We start from the raw sequence: 25,233 nt of genomic DNA, 5'->3' as shown, positions 1-25,233 counted from the left end.
GCTTTTTGAAACCCCTACTCTTGCTTCTTCCTCCTGCTCTCAACAACAAGAGCCTCGTGAATTATCAACTCCCATCTCCTTTCTTCTAATTTCCTCATTAAACATGCTTTCTTTGATGACATCCAAAGATAGAACACCATCCGGAGCGTAGTTACTAATAGTCACAACCAAGGTTTCCCAACCGCTCTGCAAAGAACTCAATAGAAACAAAGCCCTCGCAACTCATCATCAAGACAAATTTTTCATGGTAGTCAACTTGTTAATAATATCCTCGAAGTCACTAAGATGCTCGTAAACGGACTTCCCACTTTTCAATTTCAAATTAACAAGTTTCTTAATCAAAGAAGCTTTTATTATGAGCGCCTTCCGCTCATAAAGACCTCCCAATTTCTTCCACAAATCATATGGGTCGACTCTTGTGATACATGGTTGAAAAATGCCGATATCAACCCATCGCCTAATAGTCCCCAAAAGCCTTTCTTTTTCAACTTTATCCATTCTTTTCTCTTCCATCTTATCCCGGTTTAGATGGTTTAGAAACACTACCATCGAATTGGTGACAGCTTTCAATTGGGTCATACAAGTCCTTGCAATATAACAAGTCTTCCATCATAGGTCTCCAAATAGAATAATTAGTTGATGTCAATTTTTACCATCGAATGGCTACTACTCGACTCCATAATGTGACAAATTAAACCCTCGTCTCGATACCACTTTGAAAAAGATCGCCAGAGGTCTCTACGACACTCACAAAGTCAAACAATCAAGACAACCAACCAATTAAACAATTCAATCAACCCATAATAAATCACAAACAAGACACACCAATTTATACGTGGAAAAACCCCTTCGATGCTGAAGGATAAAAAACCACGAGACCGCTCAAGGAGTCCACCCTTTACTTCTTTATTGATAAATTGAGGGCAAAAAGAACCCCAAATCAGTCAACAAAGGATTCACAACCCACCAACAATTTTTCAAGAACAATAAGAGATCAAGATAGAGCAAAAAAGTGTAGAAATCACCCAAAAACTGCTGGTCTGTTAAAGCTGCGTTTCCGACCAAAACCAGAGCACCTGAGGACGATCCGACTGTTCAAAAATGAAGCCCTTCTTGTCAGGAACAAGCTGGCCAAATTTGAGCAAAAATCGACCACGGGAGCACCTCCGATCGTAGAGTTGATCAAAACTGCGCACACAAAACCGGGAATAACAAACCCCTCTTAAGTTCTCTTTTCTTCTTCGATTGTCAGTCCGCCTTTTTCATGTTGTACAGCCAAAACCAAAGAATAAAATCACCAAAAGAAGATTCTCTTGGAAACCCTAATATCAATGCCAAATGGACCCAAGAAATAAGACATAACAAGTCCAACATAAAGGTCCAACATAAACAACAAAAGCAATATGAAATATTGCAAATATGGGCTGGACCCATAACAAATATTATATATATACATCATTCATAATAGTTCATAATCAGCTATTTATCACTATTTTATTCAATATATATATATATAAACACACTTTGCCTCAATCTCCACTTTTATGAGTATCTTTATTTACAATACATGGGAGATGTTAATTCACTTTGTATACATCAAATATAAAAATAAAAATTCAATATGTATTGTTTGCTATACAAGTTTGCTTAGAAGTCTAAATGGATGCAATGAAGAAACATAGTCTTGAAGTTTAATCCATGCATCAGCAAGGAAACAGCAAAAATGCAGATTCTCTCTGAACTTTTCCGTCAGAAAATGTAATCTTCTCCAACTTCTTATGACACCACATTAACTGATCAGTTGTCATTTTCGGCATTCTTAGCACTCTTGAAACCAATTTCAGATCAACTTGAGAGAAAAATATGTCTTGATTTGATCGGTCTTCTCGCGGTTTTTTGAACTTCTTCACAAGACAATTGCCTGTCCTCAAGATGTCTTTCAGTTTTTTCTCTTTCTGCACCAACATTTCAAAAGAAAAACACCATAAGTTTTACTGATCTTTTTTTTTTTTTTGTATTCTGAAACGTGTCATACTATTATTTGCAGAATATATTAATACCTTATGAAGAATTGCTTGAGCATGCACCATGATATCAAAGTCTGATGGGTCCTGAAGTTCAACCTGAGGTCCAAATAGACCCTTCAAAATCAGTGGGGTTTCATCTTTGTCAGCCTTGATGAAGTCCCAAATGATATTAATGGCTTCTTCCAAGATGTCTTCAATCATTTCACTTGTGATTATTTTATTTCCTTTTCTAAGTCCCTCCATCTTGTCTTTCATGCAATCCTCTGCATCATTAAAATCATTGTTGTTAAAAGCAAACCATAAACATTATTTGGACTTGATTCAATTCAAAAGGCAATGAATGAATTTTTTTGTTCACCTTTTATGACTGGCACTTGAAGCAGATTGCGAAGAACACATCGATTCTTAACATAATTCGGTAGTCGGGGTCCTTGAAAGGGCTCATTCTCTAAAAATCTTTGAATAATCACTTGAAACTGTTGTAATTCTCCGGCAACTTGATTGTATTGCCGGACTCGATGTTTGTTGGAGTACAAGATTAGGTGAGCCTTTTCGTATTGCCAACGGAGGAACTCCCATGAAAGGCATGTCTGGCCAACATACACTGTCTCAAGATCATTCTGCAGCTCCTTAATGAACTTCTTTGATGCATCACTGGTGCATTTTCGGTGTCGAAAAGGCCATAAATTTTGAGATAGTATAGATTTCTGATTGCCCAAGGATTGAAGAGGATCCTTCAATTTCAGGAATCCTGATCACAATTTTCATTTTAGATAAAACAGTACCACAGTAATAATAATGAAAAGAAAGCTTCAGAATTTCTGACTCACCTATTGAATACATTTTCTGATAATTCAAGATATCGAATTTTCGCATTCGCTCCCGATAGCATTTGTGGAAGTTGAGCAACTCATCCATAGGATCTTCCTGCAAGAACTTTGCGTCGATCTTCCATGGTTGAAGATCCTCAACCGATTTTGGGCTTTCGGATTCTTCAAAGATGGTTGGCAATCCAATTCCCCTCACTTTCTTTAGTTCCATTTTCAGCTGCTCAATCAGATCTCGGTGCTCCCACAGCTCTTCCTCCAATTCATCCAACTCTTCACACTCTGATATCTCTGTGTACTTTGTCTCAAACTTCTGTGCAATTTCCTCATTGTTTTCCTTCACTTGTTTGTTTGCAAATGATAAGGCTTCATTGTCAGGATCACTGATTAATTCTAGTAAATTTTCATCTGAATTACTTGAATTGTTCCCCGGAATCTTATCAGATATATGATGAAGCTCTTCGATTGCTTCTGATATTTGATCATCTTCCTTCAATGCAATGTCTTGGATAAATTCTGAAGAAATCTGCGGCATAACTTTGGAGATATTCGATTCTGTATCGGAATTACAGTTTTTAGAATTCATAGTACTCACTGTGCTATCTGATTCACATTCATAGCCAGCACAATCTACATCTGATAGAAATCCATCACTATCTGAATCTGCAGCAAGATTCTTCACAGAATATCCATCACTAGTACTTGATTCGGAGTCCGACTCAAAGCCTGAAAACTCTTCTAACATGAACTTATTCTTGTTCATAACACTAATCGTCTTGTGATCTTCTTCTGATGATAATTTGCTTATAAAATTTTCATCACCAGGATCAGCAAAAGACTCTTGAATGTGAAATGTCATGTATTCAGGCTCTTGCACAAAGCCCTTGAAATCATTTTCAGATAAGAAACAGTACTTGCTAACATTTGTCACCATTGCTGGCTCTTCACTGCAACTCAAACTGTCTTCAGAAATCTGATACTCAAACTTAAAACTCAAACTAGATGTCTCTTCCTCTTCAAAATCACTCTGTTCCCTCTCCATGAATTCACAGTCTTCTTCTTCTTCACAATCCTCTTTCTTTATCCTGTGACAATAATAAATAAAATATAAAACAAGTTAAGCACATAGAACTTGAAAGTTGACAGAGAGAAAAACTAATATATAAATTAATTACCTGAAAACATGTTTGGATATGAATCCAATCAGAAAGAGCAAAGAATTAATGACAAAAGACAAGAAAGAATTGATGAAAAAACCCATCTTTCTGCAAAGAATGTCATCAAAACTCATCAAATGGATGTTAAACATGGAAAACTCCTCCTCTGTCACAACTCAACTTGAAGTAACAACTGAAGAACAACACTCCAAGACACCTCCTACCTCAAATTTCTCAAAGACCAAGACATCCCACCATACAAAAAAGAAGATTCCAAGCATGAATCACAAACAAAATGTCATTGTTGCTTAAAAATCTCCACAAGAAAAAGAAAAAAAAAAAAGATGAGAAGGTATCATATACATTCTTGCCAAGTGTTTCTAAGCAAAAGGATTTCATATGTATGACTGAACAAGCTCCATATATAGCAACACACTTGGGACACAGGTGGCTTCAAATTAATTTCATTCTAATTTAGATTTCATGATTAATTCTCACCATCCCTTGTGATGTCTTGTTGGATGAACAGTCTCATCCACAAACTAACAAAACAGAAACATTTCATCTTCCCACCAAAATTACTACTTTCTTCATAAACATAATAAGATGCATCATTATCTTTTTCACTACTTTTTTATCCTTCTCTATGAATTATCATTTGATGTATAGAATTAAGTGCCAATTGATGTAATAATTTAACTTTAATCAGTTCATTTCTTTAAGAAATCTATCTATAGCTTGTAAAGATGAATTAATGTACTTTTGATAAAGTGGGAAACATGTCTTATCAATGAACTTAATGCACATCAACCGATTCAAATCACTTAAGAAAAAAGTGGAGAAGAAAGATGGGGGACGGTAAATGGGTCGTCGGTGTTTAAGCTCAACCACACTTTTCAAAGTCGTCCAAGTCCATTCAATTGCTTCGAAGTACAACAAATATATATATATATATATTATTGAAAGTTAGACAAACCATAACTATGAAGTTAATCCTTCAATACATTTATATTTTCATTTTACATAAAATTGAAGTTATGATCTAATTTTTCGCTAAGACATGAACATCCTACATAAATCACATAGTACCATAAATGAAGAAATCATTGATACATTCATATATTATTATAATCATATCTGTCATATAATTTTATAATTTTCCATCATCAATTTAAATTTTTTTTAATCAAAGAGCCATAATCTTTTAAGTTTGACATAGGAAATGGTTATAAGTGACATCATCGTAGATATCATGTTTTCTAAATTTTATTAAAAAAAAATACAATTTTAAAAAAATTATTTCCCAATAAAAACTAGTTTTTTTTTCCTTTTTATATTCACTAATATATATATATATAAATAATAATAATAATAATAATAATAATAATAATAATTTTTATTACTTTTATTTAAATATCACAGTTGAGTCAAGTTACAACGGTAAAGTAGATAAGATATTTGATTCTCATGCAGATAATAAAAAATTGAGTTTAAACCATAAATATTGTATACTTGATGGTTTATTTATATTAATATTTTATATGGAGGATCTGTATTCTAGGGATGTCCCTAGATTTTAAATCTAAGGACGTCATGCTTTCTACAGTAATCATAAATAGTAAAAAATATACAGTGTTTATATAAATAAACAACTATTTAATGATAATCTAACTATTATAAGAAGAAAGTCACTAGAGAATAGTAATCTAGGAACGTCCCTAGATTACTATTTCCCATATATATATATATATATATATATATATATATATATATATATATATATATATCAACTATTAAGATTCACACATAGTGATCAATTGTACCAATGAAGGAGGACCACTTGTTTGGCTAGGCACTTAATTAGTTGCATTCCTAATCAAACTATTTATTAATTATCAATGGACTCTATTGCTCTGATTTAAATTTGCTTTTATTCATGACAATTTGGTTGGTCTGGAAAAATTAATCAAAGTGATTCACATTAAATTATTTGACTATAAAAAAGACATGACATGATTGAACAAAGTTAGTGGAAGTCCACACAAATTTTTTGCGAGATTTGCGTGTATGCCAACTTGTGGATTTTTTTCATGACATTTAAATCATAATGCGCCAAAAATATTTAAAAAAAAAAATTCGGTGGAAATCCAATATTAAAGATGTCACAATTAATTGGTCCAACTCTAATTGAGTTTGAATGCTTTTTGAGTTGTCTGCATCTTGAAAACAAGGTGATAAATAATAAATAAATAAATAAATTTTGGTGGGCTTTGCTTTATCTCACCCACTTGGCTCCTTCAGCTTAGACTTTATATAAATATATAAATAAATAAATAATTATTAAATAAATGACTGCCGACTGATGTTGTAGCGGCGTGAAATGCTCCAAATCCATGTAAGAAAGACCACTCTTCCCAATGATCATTAAAAAAATATGATTGTATTTATTTGATACTCCAGTAAAATAAGTTAATTTTAAATAAATAAATTTATTAAATTTATTAAAACCGATAGTCAATGTCTATTTGTTGGGTAGATCCGGAATTACCTTAATTAATTATTCATGTTAATCAGATCTATGAGAGACATATGGGCCTCCCAAGAGATTTTTTTAGTTCGTCCTCCAATGAAAATATTGGGGATCTCTTAACTTATGCTATTATTTTGAATATGTAACTTGAATGAAATACTAGTATTTCTAATGCTAAAATACCTTCATCTACTTCGATTATCTTAAAATTTGATTATATGTTTTTTTTAATGGTTGACTGTAATTCTAAATGTCAAAAAAAACAAAGTTAGAAAATAGCATCACTATAGTTAAAAACCGTTTAGAATTTTTGGACCTTCATGCAGAAAAAAAAAAAAAACAATTATAAGAGACAATCACTGACAAGCACCAAGTAATTGGAGATATGCCACGCCTGGAGGACCATGCTTTTTTCTTCCAAAGAGTTAGTGTCATTTCTATTCTATTTTTGCAGTGTTTCCATTACAATTAGAATTTATTTCTTAATATACTCTTCTTTTGTCAGTCTTTTTAATATACTTTTAAGTCTGGTTATAGATTGCTATTTTTTTTTTAATAAATATGACTTATTTATTTTTTTAACAAATATTCAAATAAAAAATAAATATAATTTATCGATTATATAAAACACACAAATCTAAAGGTGTGTGTATTGTTAGAGGGCCATATTCTTTAGGCCCATATTGTTTCAAAATATTCCTACTAAAGGTTTAGTACCACATTGCCTAGCTACAAGGAATTCATCCACTTTATATATAGTACTATTCATTATCCTTTAACCTTGCTTTAGTGGTTATGCTCTCTTACGCGCAGGCGCAGCAGTGCTCTTGCACGCCTCAGTCTTTTGTCATCCCCCGTGTCATTTTCCTTCCAAAAATATGAAGTCCTCACATTTATTTATTTGCTCGAAGATAGAATAAAGGGAAAAAAAAATGAAAATGAAAATGAAGATACGCACGTGCACCGTGCGTGCGCGGTGGGATATTTGCAAAGTCGTAAAGACGATTCTACCCTTGATTCTGCAGGGTATTTTCATTCCTAGATTTCCAGGAGAGAGTTCGGAGTTCCTCGTTGGTCGTCTCCCGTCCTCCATGGCGACTCTCACCGCTCTCGTCGTCTCGCCGGCCATCGCAAGCTTCTCTCGATCCCGTTTCTCAGGTAATCAGTTCGTCAGAACCATCAGGATCCAATGTGCCACTTCTTTTTCTTCTTCTTCTGTGGATTCTTCTAAGAAGGCTACTGTGCTTGAGAAAACATCGGTTGAAACTAAGGTAAACACGTATTGACTTCTAGGGTTGAAAAATTTTGGTGCCTTTGATGAAAAGTTTTAGTTTTTGATGTTGTGCGTTATTGTTATTTTGTGATTTTTTTTGGATCTGAATTTAGATGTTCTGATGAAAAAAAATTGGATTATATTGAATGACATTGTCTGTGAATCTGCTTAAAATTGGTTGATTTTTTAGCTAGATTTTCTGATTATGAATTTACCACCGGAATGGAATCATATCATGATATATATATATATATATATATTTTTGTCTTAAAATTGGTTGAATGCTTACATGAGATGTATGTGCAAAACAAGGCAAGAATTTTAGTTGCTTCTGAGAGTTAATTGTCTGTGAATTGAATCTCTGGAGTTGTGAAGTAGCTATCATTTGTCGAAGTTGTTGCCTTGAATGAAAAATTATATCATTCGGTGAGTTAGTTTTTGTGTGCATTTTTCCCGATCTCTGCATGATCTTTACAATTTTTTTTTTTTTTTACTTATGTTGTTGTGAGATGCTGAGAGTCAAGAGACAATCACATTGTAATAGATCAGTGTTAGTAGGCATGAAGTCCCGTGTTTTTCCTTCTTCTCATGCTATGGTACTGGAAAATTCAGACTGGATCTTGGCAATGGAGATTTCAAGACAATGCGGTGAATGTCTATTATGAGGAACACAAGGAGGGGGGCGCTTCCAATGCCAAGAACATTCTTATGATACCCACAATCTCAGATGTGAGCACTGTAGAGGAATGGAGAATGGTTGCCAAGGACATTGTTACGCGAAAGGGGGAGACTGATTGGCACACAACCATTGTTGATTGGCCTGGTTTGGGCTATTCTGATCGACCTTCGCTCAATTACACTGCTGATGTCATGGAGAACTTCCTCATTCAATTTATGAATGCATCTGATAGTCCGGTCAAAAATTCAGGTGCGTGTTCCTTTTTGTTGAGCTGAAGGTGGTCTACATTAGTTTGATTCATAGTTATATGCTTTTCCATGCTTCAAAACCTGGCTATGTTATTGTGGTATGTCTTTATATCGATATTAAACAGTGATCTGCGCTTAGAGATTAGGCTTCATTACTTCATCCTGTCTTTTAATCCTTTCAAGAGCATTCTTTCTATAGATCATCTTTTGATGCATACAAGGGTAACTTCATGCCTATTGTTTTTGTAGCATCTTGAAGATGTAAACACTGGTAAATTCTATTACTCGGGCTTGCATCACATTGTAATTTAATTAGTCACCAGACTAATATTTTCATATGCTTAGAAAATCTAGTTTATCTAGCCTGCTTATTCCTGGTATTAGCGTATTACCAACATCTAAACTGCTTGTGCAATAAAACTATATTTTCATGCCTCAGATGCTTCACTAAATTGACCCAGAAACATGGGCTGCATTCTGATGAATAGTCTGTTTATATCATGTCCACAATTTAACAGGTGGAGATTTGATAGTTGTGGGAGGAGGACATGCAGCAACTATAGCGGTCCGGGCTGCTGGTAAAGGGCTGATTAAGCCATCTGCAATAGCGGCTGTTGCCCCTACTTGGGCTGGTCCCCTGCCCATTGTATTTGGTCGTAGTTCTGACATGGAATCTAGGTATGCCCCACTCCTAATGTCCTAACAATTACAACTAGCTTGAATGTGATTTTAGCTTGACATGCCTTAATAGTTTTGTTCATCTATATTCAGCCTACAAATTCCTTGTAGTAGAATGCCAAGATTTGTGATTAATATTATAGGAAGATATGTGATTTCTGCCTTTTCTCATGAGCATTTATGTCAAATGAAGATGTTCAGAGTGTGTAAAATATGCACTGAGAAAGCTAGGTATCCATCATCAGTTGTCTGTTTTCTGTGTAACTATTAATTGTTCAATGGGTTTTTTATGATGCAAAGAAGACATGCCTGCAATTGCCCGAATGATTCCATTTTATTGATTCTTTGCATGACGCTTTTACGGTCCATATTATTTGTTAATAATTACTTATGCCTGACTTTAGTTTTTGTGATTATGATCTTAATACCATGGGAAACACTCCAAACAACAAAATATCCCACTTGATTCAGTTTACTTTGTGAAAAATCCGAAAATGAATATAGTTGTGTGTATGATGATGGCTCCACATTTTGATCATCAAATGTTCAGGTACGGGTTACTGAGAGGTACTCTTAGAGCACCGGCTGTAGGTTGGATGATGTACAATGTTCTCGTCAGCAATGAGAAGGCAATCCAATCCCAATACAAGTCCCATGTCTACGCCGATCCTAACAATGTAACTCCCAGCATTGTTGAAAGCAGATATGCACTCACAAAGAGAAAAGGCGCTCGGTTTGCCCCAGCTGCTTTCCTCACCGGCCTGCTTGACCCGGTGCAATCCCGGGAGGACTTCCTCAGTCTATTTGCTGAGTTAGACGGAAAGGTTCCGGTTCTAGTTGTCTCCACAACAAGCTCACCCAAGCGATCCAAAGCTGAGATGGATGCTCTGAGAGAAGCCAAAGGTGTGACCAAGTTTGTCGACGTTCCTGGTGCTCTTCTCCCTCAGGAGGAGTATCCTCTAACAGTTGCCGACGAGCTTTACAAGTTCTTGCTAGAAAACTTTGCATCCAACATGTAACAGCAGGTGTTCTATACAAAAGCAATTGTACTTGATATAAAGTAAAATACGAAAATCATTGTCTAGTATAATTAAAACAGGGATTAAATGAGCACAAGGAGTGGCATAAAATTTAGAAACTTATACCTTTGTTTGGTTGTAGAAATTGTAATAGAGCATGGCATTTACACGGATAATTTTTATTGTTTAGATTACATTTAGAAGGAAGGACATATAACTCTTGTTCTAGCCATTTGAATTAAGTAGATTAGGTGCACCCTCTATAATAAACTAATCTTAACATTTGAATATCATATATGTTGATATTTTTACAGATTGGGAGTCTTGATATTGGTCTTTATATAATCATTGTCATCAAAGTTTCATTAAATCTAAATCTAAATCTAAATTATTTTTATTCTAAAATTATTATTATTATTATTTTCTTTTTGAAAAAGTGGATGACCAAGTCTTGTTCTATGCCTGAAAACCACCAACAACCGACCGGGGTAAGTCCATTGACAGAGATATATATATATATATATATATTTGCAGATCAATAGTCTTGATATTGGTCTTCATATTGTTTTTTTTAGTCAAATTTTTTATTTTGTAATTGTCAAAGATCCTGAAAAAGACCAACAACAAACCGGGAAGTCTATTACAGAAAAGCAAGCCATGTTCTATGCCTTTGATTTTTTTTTTAAATAAATGAATAAATTACAATTATTAAAATAAAAAAAAGGTACATAAGCACTATATATATGTCTTTGAACGTGACCTCATATAACGTGATTATGTGTTGTTTCAACTATTTTAGGAATTATTTTTAGTCTTATTCACCAGTGGCGGTGTATATTGATGTTTGATAATGTTTATTTGCATTTAGCCACCATGTAATGTCAATGGCCCTTAGAGTTGGTGGGAATTGATGATAAAAATCCACATTGGTTCAAATCCCATGGGTTGCATATTGTTATACTTTTATTAATTAAAAAAAAGTTTTTTACTTTCAAAAAAATTGCTGAACTTTTAAATTTAAAGAAAAAATTAAGTTGATAATGTGACATTGAAATTTTAAATTTTCAATAAAAATTTATGAATAATATTAATAAAATTTATAAAAATAATTTAATAATTTTAAAATAAAATTAAGTTGATAATGTTACATGACAAATATAAATTAGTTGTCCAATTGAACATAGTTATTTTTATAACTAAATTATTAACTTAATTTTATAATTTTTTTAGTATTTTTTGGATGATAAGAGTGAATGAATGATAATTAATTGTCTATTTGAACATAGTTATATTTTTAATCAAATATATTATAACAATGATAGTAGTGCAAATTATAGTTAATATTTTTTTTCGTTGTATGTATATTCAAATTATAGTTATATTATTAAATTATAAATAATTATTTTATTACATAATTTTTTTTTACATTTTGACTTCAGTCGATCTTACAAGTGAGTTTTGCTTCCCCCATAGTTCACAAGTACTGTATGCTATTTAATGCTGATAGGCACCACCTAATGATAACCACCAGCTAACCATTATCAACAAATGGGCAGAAAAAGAGCATGCCAATGAATACGATCCGCCATACTTAAGTTCCAAACGTTAATCAACTAGATTTTCAAAATGTTAAGAAAACATCAGTGTCCAATTAATCAATCAGTTAAAAAAAAAAAGGGAAAAAGTACCTGCTGAAAAGATGGCCTTTGAATCACCATCCTTTTCAATCATCATTTCAAAACGTTTTGATTGGACTCATGGCTGGATCGAATTTGTACTAGGAAGATATTGACATGAAAACCAGATCAAGAAAAAAAAAAAAAAGAAAGTTTTCATTATTATTATATAGTAAGACTTGATCATAATTTTATTGGTTGGTTCATCATAACTAATGATTAACTATCTGAAGACTATATATTTCATGCCTTAAAATTAAGGCCCCAACTAATCTAATAGTTATTGCATTCACAATTCGGTGATTAAAACGTCTATTTAGTTGAGTTTTCTAAAATGCCTGAGATTTGGTATTCCTAGAGATTCAACTTAAGCTAGGACGCCTGGAACATCTTATTGGCAAGGAATAACTAGATATTCAATCACTGTTTCCTCACATTATTTTTGGTTTTGATTAAAATTGATCATGCATTTCTTTTTTGTCATTTGTAGCATAAGAGTACTCTAAAGAGACAATGCAGCCACTTCTTATGTTCTTCTCTTGGTGCTAGCACCTGTCTTTCCCTAATTGAGGGTCCAATTAAAGATTTTTAACTTTTTGAATGGACATAATTGATACAGAAGGATGATACCTTTAGGTGATCATTTTTTAAAAACCTTGTCTTATTTTCTTAGCTCCTCTTCTATCGCTGGTAGCTCACCTTGCAATCTATGATGGTTTTACCTAAATTCAACTCTTTTGTACTATATTATGTATTTGTTCATATACTCCAACTTTTTAAATATTTTGTATACATGTATATTCTTATTCTTATACTCCTACCTATAATTGTTTTCTAAATACTTTTTTTTATCCCTTTTCTTCAATTAAAAAAAAAATAATTCTTTAAAAAATAAGGCACGGAAATAATCTCAAATTAATTGTAAAATTGAAACGTTATTAGATGAAGAATTCAATAAGAGAAATTAGACCATTATTGTGATTGTGAGCTTAATTAATATACACCAATTTTATAATACAGTTGTGAATATATATAGGGTACCCCACGAAGATAAAGACACGAGAGGGGAAATTTGGGACGTTTGTCCACTATATTTAAAGTGAGGATTTATAGCTAGTTGGACACTTGGACTATGTGTCCAATCCAAAATTAATACACACTTTACAAGCTATGTATGCTTGCTAATTCCAAATCTTACACACAAAATAAACATGTTGTGTGTGTATATATATATATATATATATATATTGTGGCATTAACGACATAGTTGGATAGGAATTTAACGTGCCAGTGACCTTATAGTTGCCATTAAGTCTCATGAGTAAAGTATTTGTATTATGCTGAAAAAACAGACTCAAACCTTAATTCATGTAAGGTGAGCGCATAAATGTGAAAAAAATATTAATCCCACATATATGTACACTCCTAACACATGGTTTATCGATACATATATATATATTTTTTTAAAAAAGATCCGACATGGATGATGCATGTTATATGTTTATTAAATTAATTAGGATTTTTTTCATAATTCTCAATAAAAATTTTAAATTATTTAAAAATATTAAGAATACGATCATCTTATTGTATATAATTTGTTTTGGGATTAGTGAACTGTACAGAAATATATGATGAATTTTTAAATTTAAAGCAAAATAAACAAATTTGAATTTTATCAAGCCGTTCATTTATAAAACAATGAAAAAAAAAATCATTTTATTGTTATCATTTTCATATTTTGAAACAAATATATCTTATCAAGCCTTTCATTTTCATTTTATTGTATATAATTTGTTTTGGGATTAGTGTGCTTTTTTTTTTTAAGCAGAAGTTTAGCTTGTAGTTTTTTTTAAAATATATATATATATAGACGTGTGCAGTCAAGTGCAAAGAATGTTGTTTGGCATGTAAGTTCTCCGGATGAAGCTTAATTATTCTAGCAATGCGAACTAGGCTTTCCTGGTAGAAGATAAAATATATATTTTTTTTAAATAGATAAATTATAAATGCATTAAAAAGAAAAACAATACAAAGCAAACCAGTACAAAAGAGGGGCAATAGTTATTTTTTGGGATGCACTCTCTTTTAAATCAGTGTTATTTTCAATTCCGCAGTATTAAATGTTTGTGTCCAAGTAACCCAACATAGGGATTTTAATATCTTTTGATTGGGCAAATATAGGTGGAAGGTCCTATCCACGCTACATTGGAGTTGGTTTATGGTAATTCAGTTTAGTTATTATTAAAATAAACATAGTATATAGGAACCTTGACCCTATCCCCTACAACTACAAAGATATATAATTGTTCTTGTGGTATGACCGAATACTGAACAACTTACCAACCTTTTGTGCATATATATATATATATATATATATATATATATATATATCCTGCCCATCATGATGAATGGAACATGCATCTACTTCATTTTGGGACAATCGTCTGCACAACATCAATGCCTCAAAGAATATTTGGTCAGAAAATCTACTTACATCATGGTAGTTTTTATTGATAATTTAATACTGGCCGCCTACTCTCATGTAACTTTGTAAAATTAATACTTTTAATTAACTTTCATGTGACAATAAAAGCAAGATTATAATAGTAGATTGCTTATGACAACATGTATACATAGTCATATTGCATGTTGAAGAAATCGTCAACCATTCTGTGCGTTATTGTGATCTCTTGTTTGATTATATATTGTTGATTTCTTCCTAGTTTTATAACATTGCTTTATTTTTTTTAACTTTTTAATAAAATAATGTCATAAAATTTTCACCTAATGGTTAATTAGTTAATGCTCCTTTCATATAAGGCACACAAATAATAATAATTATAAGAATAATAATAATAATTAGGGATAAAATTAATAACTAAGAACTATGGGTGATTTGTATATATCTATATATATGTCAATAGTCTTTTTGCTTTCATTTGTTCTAATTAAACCTTGAACTCTAGTATTTCATGTTAATTTAACAAATTTCTCATTAATTGAATATAAGCTACTAAAGTGGTCTGCCACATGATGGCCTCCTCGGCTAGCATCCAAAGGCACAATTATCATTTTCAAAATTCCAAGCATCCTCCATGACTAGTGATATGAAACTTTTAATTAGGTTTAAATTTATTAAAATATATAAATGACAATTGCAGTTCTTGAATAATTGAGCTAGTCACTTATTATCACATGAACTAGTATGATCACAAATTTATATAATTACAACTCATGATACATCGTAATTGAGAGAGAATCATTTAACATGGTATTGACATGTCTTGAGATAATTAGTAAATGTCTCCATAATAATAGCGGAAGTACTTAACGTAAAAAATTATAAAAAAGTAGAGATAATTAAACATAAAAAATGTTAGGTAAAATTTTACGTAAAAAATAGAGATAACGTACTCATACATTATCTGCTCTTTATTTATTTATTTTTTTGGGTTTTTATAAAACTACATCATTAAAAAAAGAAAAATTATATAAGCAACCGTAAATAGTTAAAATTAACATATTTTATTGTTGTTGTAGTATATTGTTATTGAGATTTTTTTATGATTGACTTCTAGACAATTTTACTTTATTAATGGTGTTGAAAAGATTGTCATTCAATAATTTAATCATAAAGTCACTTTTAGATTGTTTTAAAATAATATAACCAATTAATATAAAAATTATATTCTACCAAAATAGGATATCAGGGATTTTTTTTATTTGAAATAAAAATTTTGTGATCCCTTGTTCTCACACAGAGGACTTCACCAGCATAGTTATACTTTTTTTTTTGAATCTTCTTTACTTTGTTTTGTTTTGTTTTGTTTTGGTTTTGTGGCACATGATTGTATTTTACTCTATGTTTGCTGGTTTGTTGCATTTTTTTGTCTTTTTTTATTCTGTTTTCAATCTTTGCACTGCTTTGTTTTTGTTGTTTTGTTTTTTTGTTCCAATTATTTAGTAGTTTATTTACGTTTATTAATTTTTTTTTGTCCTTTAAATACCTCCCAATAATTGGTGTTTATAGTTCGACTCATGGCAAGAAATATAACAACGTTGAGGATTTAATTATGACAAATAAAAAAAATGGAAAAACTATTTACAAATCGATACCAAAACTAATCGAGATTTTTTTAGTTGTTACTTTTAGATAAACCACAAAATTAATTCTCCATTTTTTTTGTTGTTAGTTAATTTCCATAGTACTGGTCATAATTATTTTATTTTGGCTGTCTTTATAACAAAATTAATTGTCTATACAAGGTTTCTCTCTCTGTGTTTCTCTCTATTAATACAAGTAACAGCTAGTTAGATGAGAGCTGAATTAATAATCTCATTGTTCATCTTCTACAGTAACCTCATGTGGTACGATGAAAAAACACCATACCATCCCATGCGCCAGACTTATATAAAACCTAACCTAACTCTCTCTCTCTCTTATCTCACTCTCTAAATCATCTATTAAGTCTCTAAAAGAGAATCTTAATTAGGTTAAAATGGAGAGGCAATTATGCTGTGACAAAACTGTGAAGAAAGGTCCTTGGACTCCAGAGGAGGACATCATTCTTGCTTCTTACATCCAAGAACATGGACCTCGCAACTGGAAGTCTGTTCCTGCAAACACTGGTTCGTATCCATGCATGCACATCTATATATTTACATATATATATATATATATATATATATACTCTTGCATGGTGTATATGTATATCTTTGTTTTTTGATCATGAGCAGGACTCTTGAGATGTAGCAAGAGCTGTAGGCTGAGATGGACCAACTATCTGAGGCCAGGAATCAAGAGAGGCAACTTCACTGATCAGGAAGAGAAGATCATCATTCATCTCCAAGCTCTTCTTGGTAACAGGTGATCTACTTCTTGTTCATCATATTATATATGATCCATTCTTAAGTATTGGCATGGTTTATAGATCTATAGCACTTACTTATATATAAAGTACGTAAATATGAATGAATGTAGATGGGCAGCAATAGCTGCTCATCTCCCTCAGAGAACAGACAATGACATCAAGAACCACTGGAACACTCATCTGAAGAAGAAGTTGAGCAACTTGCATAGCTACAGTGACCACCAGGCCATCGTCGCTAAAGGACAGTGGGAGAAGGCGCTGCAGACGGATGTCCACTTGGCTAAAAGAGCTCTTTCCGAAGCTTTATCACTTGGCTTGAAGCCATCCAGCTCAGCTCAATGCTCTTGCACCAAATCACCATTCTCACCATCCTATTCCTATGCATTTAGCACTGAGAACATATCTCGGTTGCTTCAAGGCTGGATGAAGAATGACTCATCAAAGTCTGTTGCTAACAATGGAGATGAGAAGAAGCCTGCAGACTCTCCACCACATGATCAGCTGCCACTACAATCACTTGAAACATGGTTGTTTGATGAGATTGCTGGGGAGGTCATGCATGATGATATACTTGGAAATTAATTGAGTTGTTCTAAAGCTTGTGATCGATCGTGATAAATATGAGTGAAGCCATTAGTAATTTCTTAAAGTTAATTTAGGTGTGGACAGTATGTTCTGCATGATAAATATTGTCTGTTATACATATATATGTATATATATATATATATAACACACCAACTTATTGTACTACTGGATGTAAGATATAATTAACATGACAACCTGTCCAGCAATAAATTAAAGAGGTGTTAATATTTTATTAGTTTTTCTCTCAAATCAGCCATCCGGGTACAAATTCGTGGGCTTGTCTACGTTTCTTAATCAATACATATATTTATAAGAAATTAGCACGATTCTACAACAACATTTTGATTAATTAGGACAAATTAAACCATGATTTGGCTTCCCTGATGTTTGGTTTGAAAATCATTGGTAAGTTAATTCTTTTTGAAGAGATGCTTTGGAGTGAAAACAAAAAAGTGTTGAAATGGGCCAAGTAGCACATCCATTACTTCAGAATAAACAAACATTTACTGTTTTGTGCAAGAGGATGCTATGCTTCATGATGGTAAGATTTGCATTTTCTCACAAACTTCTCTTGGGATGGATAATCATTAAAACACACCTTGTTAGTTTTTTTTTTAGTGGTGTAGTACTTATGTTCCGCATTTAGTGGTGAAAAGCTATTGGTGAAGACCTATTATGAAAACACATCTTGGGAGGGGTAAACTAAAAACTATTGAAGGACTGTAAAAAAACGAAAAAAATAAAACTACTCATGTTCCGCATTGTGTTTATTTGGAGGAAAGTGATCGGGGAAGTGGGAGAGTGGGGAAAGTGCCACTTCTCTAAAGTGGGAGAAAGCGATATCACTTCGAACACTTCTGGTGTTCATTTATCAGAAAGTGAGAATATAAATGGTGAATTTAGGTGTTATGTGAAGTTTATAAATTCAAAAAAGACTTGAGAAATTAGAGGAAGTAAGTTTTTATAGATTGACTCACTTCCCCCACTTCAGTAAATAAACTGCCGAAATGAGTTTAATTCAAAATTCATTTCAAATGGAAGTGGGAGAAATGACATTTCCCCCACTTCAGGACAAATGAATACATGAAGTGGCAGAGAGACTTCCCCCAAATCAACAAGTGTGGTGAAAACCTCTCACTACCCCCACATGCTTATAACCAAATAAAGAAAAATATACATATAATAATCGAGATTCAAACTTCTTTTCTTAATCAATAATAACGCGAACACCTACGCAGAAGATCCTGTGCTAATTAAATAAAAAGGTAGTTGGTTAGATTTGCATTTTTTTACATTACACCTCGTACAGGGAATTTAAATTTTTGATAAAATTTAAAGAAATCATAAAAATCTTTAAAGAATAGCTAGCATATATACACAAAGGAACAGATTGTTATATCTAAATGTAGGTAGCTATTTAGTTATAGTTCTCTGGAGGTTAACATGAATTACGTTCCTAGAAATCTCATCAAATTTCCAAACAACGTGGTAAATTTTGCTCTCTCAAATCCCGATCTTTCCCTTTTTCGCAGAGGAATGGAACTTCTTAGATGGATTAATATTGTTGATGTAGTAGCTAATGATGGTTTGTGTTTTTGAGTTGAAACACATTAGTTTGTATGTTGACGTTTCCCTTTATTTAGTAGAAAAAAAAAAGCTTGTTTAATTTGGTGGGAAATCCACTTACATTTAAGTGGCCATAAAACAAATTATAATTCAACCAGCATTTTCAATAACAGTAAACTAAAATGCTCTAATTAAAACTCCACTCTTACAATCACCACCCCATTCTGAAACCCTCACCACTTCATTCAGTTCTGATTCTTGGAGCAAAGAATTGAAAGAGTGATGTGGTTGTTGCTATATGTTTTCTACTCTTTTTGCCTTCATTTTTTGTTTATCAATAAGTTGGAAGTGATGTGCTTCATGCGTATAACGCAAGCAATCTTATGCTATGTTGCTTGATTTGATTTAGTCTTGAGAGTTCCATTAATATGATCTATATATATATATATTTTTTTGTGGTTCATTGTTTCACTGTGTAGCAATTGTCCATTGAGTGCCTCTTTGTTGGATCAATTTTATATTCGATATTGATCGTGGGAATGTTTGTTCTTTTGCAAAATCTAAGATAAAATTTGTTCAATATCTTGGCTGAGGGCATATTTTTGGGAGTTATAAATAGTAGTTGTGTCACGAGGTGGCTTCACGTGAGCACGTGTCCCTGTCTCCACTTGCTCCATCGAGACTTGCACATCCCCGGGTCTCCCAGTGGGTTCACCCCTGCTCCTCTTCCAAAAATTTGTTCAATATCTGGCCATAGCTCTGCAGTTGTCAATGTTTTGAATGCAGTTTACATTAATTTTTAGGTTGTGCCTGATTTGATGTCACAATGGCAAGTATCAGGTTTGTCTTTCTTATCATCAGTACCGCTGATCTCATCTGATCAGTTTTTGCAGCAGATACGTTTTTCTGGATTCATGTAAGCCTTTGGTGAATCACTTTAGATAGAAAAAGAACAAACTTCTTGTTGCTTTACTTGGTATTGTTTGTCTTCCTTGCTCTTTGTGCTAGATTTTAGATTAATTGGATATATATATATATATATATATATATAATAAGTCTGAGTCTTCTTATGAGCATTTCATCACACACATGGATGTAAGCCTTAGTCTTCTCACGGGCATCTCGTCAAACATGCGTCTAACAGCTACTGCACACACGTATTTAGATTTGAAATCTAAGGTCGCGTATTGTAGTTCATGTATTAATTTGATTATGTATGCAAGTGTATTATTTATTTATTTATTTATTTAAAAATACCATTTGTTATTTACATTGAAGTATAAAAATATTTCTTAAGATACAAAATTAAATAAATATTAAATATTCTTAAATTTAATAAATAGTTCATTAAATTAATTAATTATTTTTTATTAAATTAATTTTTGTGAAAAATATTAAATAATTAGTGCTACTATTAGATATTGAAAGTAATTTCATCGTTCCATATACAAAATGACTGTTTTTCTTTAATTTACATCAAATCAAACAATGATAAATTAAATACAACATTTTCAATTAAACAATCAATACAATAATGATATAGTTTTAAAAATAACATTTTCATTAATTACACTGTGATTTATTGATTTCACTTATAATTAAAAACCAAGCAACCCCACTTAAAATGTATTTTAAAAAATCTACATTTTGTTTAAAGAAGCAAGAAATGCATACCCCAAAAATAAATAGATAAATAAATAAATAAATGCCAAAAAAAAAAAACTAACACATATAAATAGAACAAATTGAAAACACTCATCGCATACACCTACAACTCTTAATTGGGTGGAACTCAAGCTTTTACTAATTCCAATATTTACATCATTTGCTATCTTTTTAAATTACTCCATCCGTTCTCTTTTATCTGTCATGGTTAATCGAATCTCACATACCAAGATAATTAATTATTTCACAAAATTTATAAAAAAGTAGTTAACTTTCCAAAATTACCCCTAATTTATATCTTCACATTTATCTTATTTAATTCCAAAAAGGGAATTGAATAGAGTATTAAGAGTAATTTTGGAAAAAAATAATAAATGCTTCCTGATGTTAGAAAATGACAGATAAAAAAGAACATGGACTTGTGATAGATAAAAAGGAATGGAGGGAGTAACACTTGTCAATGGCATTAATGAAAATGCATATATGGGTTTATGTGGTACTCGGCTAAAAAAAGTTATTTTTTAAATAAATTAATTAAATTTGTTAAAAAATAAAAATAACAATGATCAAAACTATTTATAGTAAATAAAAAAGTCTAACTGATTATATAAAAACAATAAAACACGTATAATAGAGAATAAATGCTTTAGTATTTTTTTAAGAGTACCACAAATGTAATTATTATCATTGGAGTGCGCATAATAAATAAAACAAACCCACCTATATACAACTCACCAGGCAAACATAGAAAGAATTGCAAGCCTGTGCACTTGGCACATGTTTTGTTTTGTTTTATGAATAAAAATGGATAAACGATTTATTAAAATGAAGAAGGATGGAAACAAGAAGAGCAATATGAAAGTCTAAAAGAAAAGTACAGGAGACACTGAAATACAGAACCCTCACCAGAGATGAGGGGAAGACAGAAGAAAAAAATAGAACAAATTGGGATCTGGGGGAAGCAACAAGACCGGCGAAGGCAACCGTCTGGAGACACAAGCCTGTCTTAGCTGTAAGGTGAAGTGAATTACTCTTAGTTCATGTTGTACTTTGAATCACACGGAAGATCTGTGACTATTGCGCTCATGAAGCTGAGAGCGTGTTTGATCTTTTGTGAGGCTTCCGATAAGGTTTGTTGCAGTGCATGATGAGCTGCTGAAAACCAAGAGATGAGAGTATTAGCAACTTTAAGAATAATAGTAAAAGGAGGTAAAGCATTTGATTGAAAAATGCAGTTGTTTCGTTCCAGCCAAATATGCCAGATAATGGCTCTAGCACTGAAGTCCCACAAAGTCCGAGATTTAGCATTTAAGGATGGTATCCACGAGGTCCATAAGCTAGGAATAGAATGAGTAGTCTCGTGTAAACCAAAAGTATGAAAGAAGAAGTTCCAGATTCGATCCGTGAAAACGCATTCAACAAATAAATGTTCCACATTTTCTGAAGCTTTGTGATAGAGGATGCATGTATCTGTGGTATTTTGGTTGCAACCCTGTTTAAAAAGTTTAATAAGCGTAAGAATTTTATCTTCCCAAATGAGCCAACAAAAGAGCGTGATTTTACTTGGGCAGTGGATTTTCCAAAATTGAGGGTAGAGTGGATATCGGATCCCTAAATCAATAAGCATCTTGTAGAAGGACTTTACAGAAAAGGTTCCACTTTTTTCTAATGACTAGTAATTTAAGTCCTCCTGATCATTAGAGCAATCCAGTAAAGAACTTAAAATTGGAAGTAGATCGTCTAATGTAGCTATGTAAAAGAGACTTTCTGGGTGATTAATGCTAAGAGAAAATTATCTTAGATTTATCCCAGGTAAAAGACGGTCATTGAAGAGGGTTGGCCAGTGTTCTTTCAGCGTTTACCCATTGTTCCATCCGTCAAACCAAAGAGAAGTATTTACCCCATTCTTGACAGTTTTGGAGAAGTATAGATGGAAAGGGGGTAGAGAATCTTGAACTCCAACCCAGAAGAAAGATTTGTTTTTGGGAATTGGATGAAATAGAACACCAGAAGGATTTCTAATGGAGTAGTTGGTGTTGATTATTTTGACCCAACAACTATTAGAGTTGGTTGTGATCTTCCACCACCACTTTCCTAGCAGGGCACGATCGAATTTCTTAATGTCTAGAATTCCCCAACTACCCATGTTCCGAGGGCGACAGATTTTTTCCAAGCAACCAGTTTAACTCTTTTTGAGTTTAAATCTGGCCCTTTCCAGAGAAAACCTCTTCAAATCTTATCAATCTCATGGATTACCCAGGTTGGGAGCTTGAAAATTGACATCCAACATACTGGGATTGTAGAAATAACGGAGTTGATAAGAGTTAGTCGTCCCCCTAAGGATAGGTATATTGTTGTCCAAGAAGTGAGTCTAGATCGCACCATCCCAATGAGTTTTGTCTAATCTTGGCGCCTAGGTCACTGACCAGAAAGCATAACACCTAGGTAAGTAATGGGAATGCTATTGCTGCTACAATTAAGAATCATAGCAAAGACAAGATTTGGTTGGTAGCCATAGTTTGTGGAATAGAGACACACACTTGCCCCATGTTTTATTTTTTGTCCACCATATAAAGTCAGTTTTATTTGCTAGAAATATATAAGAAAAATGAAAATGAGACATGCACTTGCCCCATGCATGCGAGGGAAATTAGCTAAGTTGTAAAGACGATTCCACTCTTCATTTCGAAGGATATTTGCATTCATAGACCTCAAGGCGAGTTGCATGTTGGTCGTCCCATCGTCCCTAGTCCCTGTCGAGTCTTACAGCTCTCATCGTCTCGCCAGCCATCGTGAGCTTCTCTTAGTCCCATTTCTCAGGTAATCAGTTCGTCTCACCTATCAGGATCCAACGTGCCACACTTTTTTTTTTCTTCTTCTTAATTCTTCTTCTTCTTCTTCTTCTTCTGTGGATTCTTCTAAGAAGACTTCTGTGTGTAAGAAAACAATGATTGAAATTAATTATGTTAAATATGTTACGCCCCGTTTGTCAGCTCACCGAACGTAGTGCGCCGACAAACGACCGCACACCTACAAGGCCGAAACCAAGTAGACATGCAAAACCTCAAAAGCTATTACAAAACAGAACATATGATCAAAAGTCAAAATAAAAAATTTACAAAGTCTAAAATTCCAACTTCAAATACAAGCTAGTGTTTTTTTTATACATAAATCAAATACTCACACAGACAGAATAACAACTCAAATTAAAAAATGATCAAGAACACAAACTCTCGCTAGCTCACTAAGATGTCTGTTGTACTAATCACTCCGGATCTGAAAAAATTCAACAACAAGCTTATGAGCTTAACAACCTAGTAAATAACTCACTAAAAATATAGAGATCATTTTCAAAAATCATAATTTATCAAAATAAAAAAAAAATCAGAAATCAAATTTATTTCAAATAACACAAATGTTAAAAATTGAGCATATAGGTCCCCAAACAACTACTGCCAAAACAAAATAACATAATTCATATATTTACCCTCGATGACCCGAGGTAAAATTATCAGAGGTCATATTTTTACCCTCAGTGAGCCAAACCAGAATTATCAGAGGCTGTTATTTTTCACCGATGAAAAACAGTGGGAAACTATAGTTTGTAGATCAAAATACATGTCGACATGGTCAATGTATGTTCAACCCCATGATAGGGTTATTGCAAAGTTAATCTAGGGACTATGAGTACTATATCAAGATATTTCTCATCCAAACATTCGACAAAGTCGAAATACCAAAGTTCAAATGATCCTAATTTCACTAAAAAAATTTCTATTTATTTAAGAAAACAAATATCTCACAGTGAATTTCAATAATACATAATTTAATGAATAAAAATAAAAATTATATACAATGTAATATTAAATATCAAAGCTTCCAAGTAGCAGTAATAATATATACCAATGATAATAATTTATTTTTCTTTTCTTTTTGGCACTTTCACAGGTACGGAAAAACAAAAAAATTTCGAATTTATACATATAGTATAATTTATATGCGGGTACTTACCTGATTAATGCCCAAAACTCCAAATCCCAAATCGAACAAGTTTCCTCTGAAAACTTTATATTTGAGAATAATTTCCTATGATATCAAAAGCCTATTTAACACAGGCAAGAAAATTGAAAGAAGTGCTAAGGTAACCTATCTTCTAAAGCTTTCAACCATATCAGATGAATGTCATAACACTAGATTCTTAACCACCTAACTAAAGTGATCAATTCTCCCTACTTGAAAAATCAAACATTCTATACATTAATAAAGGATCTCACTTTAATAGAAATGCATATAAAAAGATCAACAATTGCATGATTCAAGTAGGACTCGTAACATTGAGAACTTAATCTACCATAACTTTTTCTATACTTTTCCAAATCACAAAAATTAAGATATTAAGAAAATTAGACATCTAAAACTATGACATGATAAG

The 25,233-nt window shown here is 32.4% G+C and overlaps 3 protein-coding genes across 6 annotated transcripts; 2 read left to right on the top strand and 1 right to left on the bottom strand.

Annotated features, from left to right (window-relative positions):
• Positions 1–1,522: 1,522 nt before the first annotated feature.
• LOC120260850 lies at positions 1,523–23,702 on the bottom strand. Of its 4 annotated transcripts, XM_039268426.1 has the most exons (6): positions 4,236–4,561; positions 4,030–4,119; positions 2,858–3,939; positions 2,386–2,778; positions 2,061–2,290; positions 1,523–1,955 (listed from the first exon to the last, which is right to left on the bottom strand). In XM_039268426.1, the coding sequence occupies exons 1-6, from the start codon at positions 4,259–4,261 to the stop codon at positions 1,704–1,706; spliced, it is 2,073 nt and encodes a 690-aa protein (XP_039124360.1). In that variant the 5' UTR covers positions 4,262–4,561; the 3' UTR covers positions 1,523–1,703. The 4 variants fall into 4 exon arrangements, with proteins under 4 accessions (XP_039124360.1, XP_039124361.1, XP_039124362.1 ...); XM_039268427.1 differs by lacking the exons at positions 4,030–4,119; positions 4,236–4,561 and adding an exon at positions 23,688–23,702 and having other exon boundaries at positions 2,858–3,920; XM_039268428.1 differs by lacking the exons at positions 4,030–4,119; positions 4,236–4,561 and adding an exon at positions 23,685–23,699 and having other exon boundaries at positions 2,858–3,920.
• LOC120260851 lies at positions 7,566–10,561 on the top strand. The gene is made up of 4 exons (XM_039268429.1): positions 7,566–7,812; positions 8,427–8,742; positions 9,260–9,419; positions 9,970–10,561. Exons 1-4 carry the CDS (start codon positions 7,633–7,635, stop codon positions 10,436–10,438), a joined length of 1,125 nt encoding a protein of 374 aa, XP_039124363.1. The 5' UTR covers positions 7,566–7,632; the 3' UTR covers positions 10,439–10,561.
• On the top strand, positions 16,614–17,724 carry LOC120260853 (transcription factor MYB30-like). Its single transcript, XM_039268430.1, has 3 exons — positions 16,614–16,743; positions 16,852–16,981; positions 17,096–17,724. The coding sequence occupies exons 1-3, from the start codon at positions 16,614–16,616 to the stop codon at positions 17,565–17,567; spliced, it is 732 nt and encodes a 243-aa protein (XP_039124364.1). The 3' UTR covers positions 17,568–17,724.
• Positions 23,703–25,233: the final 1,531 nt, after the last annotated feature.

This window comes from Dioscorea cayenensis, chromosome 5 (genome assembly GCF_009730915.1).
Source record: "Dioscorea cayenensis subsp. rotundata cultivar TDr96_F1 chromosome 5, TDr96_F1_v2_PseudoChromosome.rev07_lg8_w22 25.fasta, whole genome shotgun sequence".
Lineage (NCBI taxonomy): Eukaryota > Viridiplantae > Streptophyta > Magnoliopsida > Dioscoreales > Dioscoreaceae > Dioscorea > Dioscorea cayenensis.
This window is presented reverse-complemented; position numbering and strand designations above follow the sequence as displayed.

What these genes read in the sequence shown, in the direction of transcription:
- LOC120260850 (XM_039268425.1), bottom strand. Translation starts at nt 4,163, where the DNA reads ATGTTTAACATCCATTTGATGAGTTTTGATGACATTCTTTGCAGAAAG. An exon ending in ATATCCAAACATGTTTTCAG is followed by an intron (nt 3,940 to 4,029) that starts GTAATTAATTTA and finishes TTATTGTCACAG; the next exon opens with GATAAAGAAAGAGGATTGTG. An exon ending in TCAAGTGCCAGTCATAAAAG is followed by an intron (nt 2,291 to 2,385) that starts GTGAACAAAAAA and finishes TTAATGATGCAG; the next exon opens with AGGATTGCATGAAAGACAAG.
- LOC120260851 (XM_039268429.1), top strand. Translation starts at nt 7,633, where the DNA reads ATGGCGACTCTCACCGCTCTCGTCGTCTCGCCGGCCATCGCAAGCTTC. An exon ending in AAACATCGGTTGAAACTAAG is followed by an intron (nt 7,813 to 8,426) that starts GTAAACACGTAT and finishes TGGAAAATTCAG; the next exon opens with ACTGGATCTTGGCAATGGAG. An exon ending in AGTTCTGACATGGAATCTAG is followed by an intron (nt 9,420 to 9,969) that starts GTATGCCCCACT and finishes TCAAATGTTCAG; the next exon opens with GTACGGGTTACTGAGAGGTA.
- LOC120260853 (XM_039268430.1), top strand. Translation starts at nt 16,614, where the DNA reads ATGGAGAGGCAATTATGCTGTGACAAAACTGTGAAGAAAGGTCCTTGG. An exon ending in GTCTGTTCCTGCAAACACTG is followed by an intron (nt 16,744 to 16,851) that starts GTTCGTATCCAT and finishes GATCATGAGCAG; the next exon opens with GACTCTTGAGATGTAGCAAG. An exon ending in CAAGCTCTTCTTGGTAACAG is followed by an intron (nt 16,982 to 17,095) that starts GTGATCTACTTC and finishes GAATGAATGTAG; the next exon opens with ATGGGCAGCAATAGCTGCTC.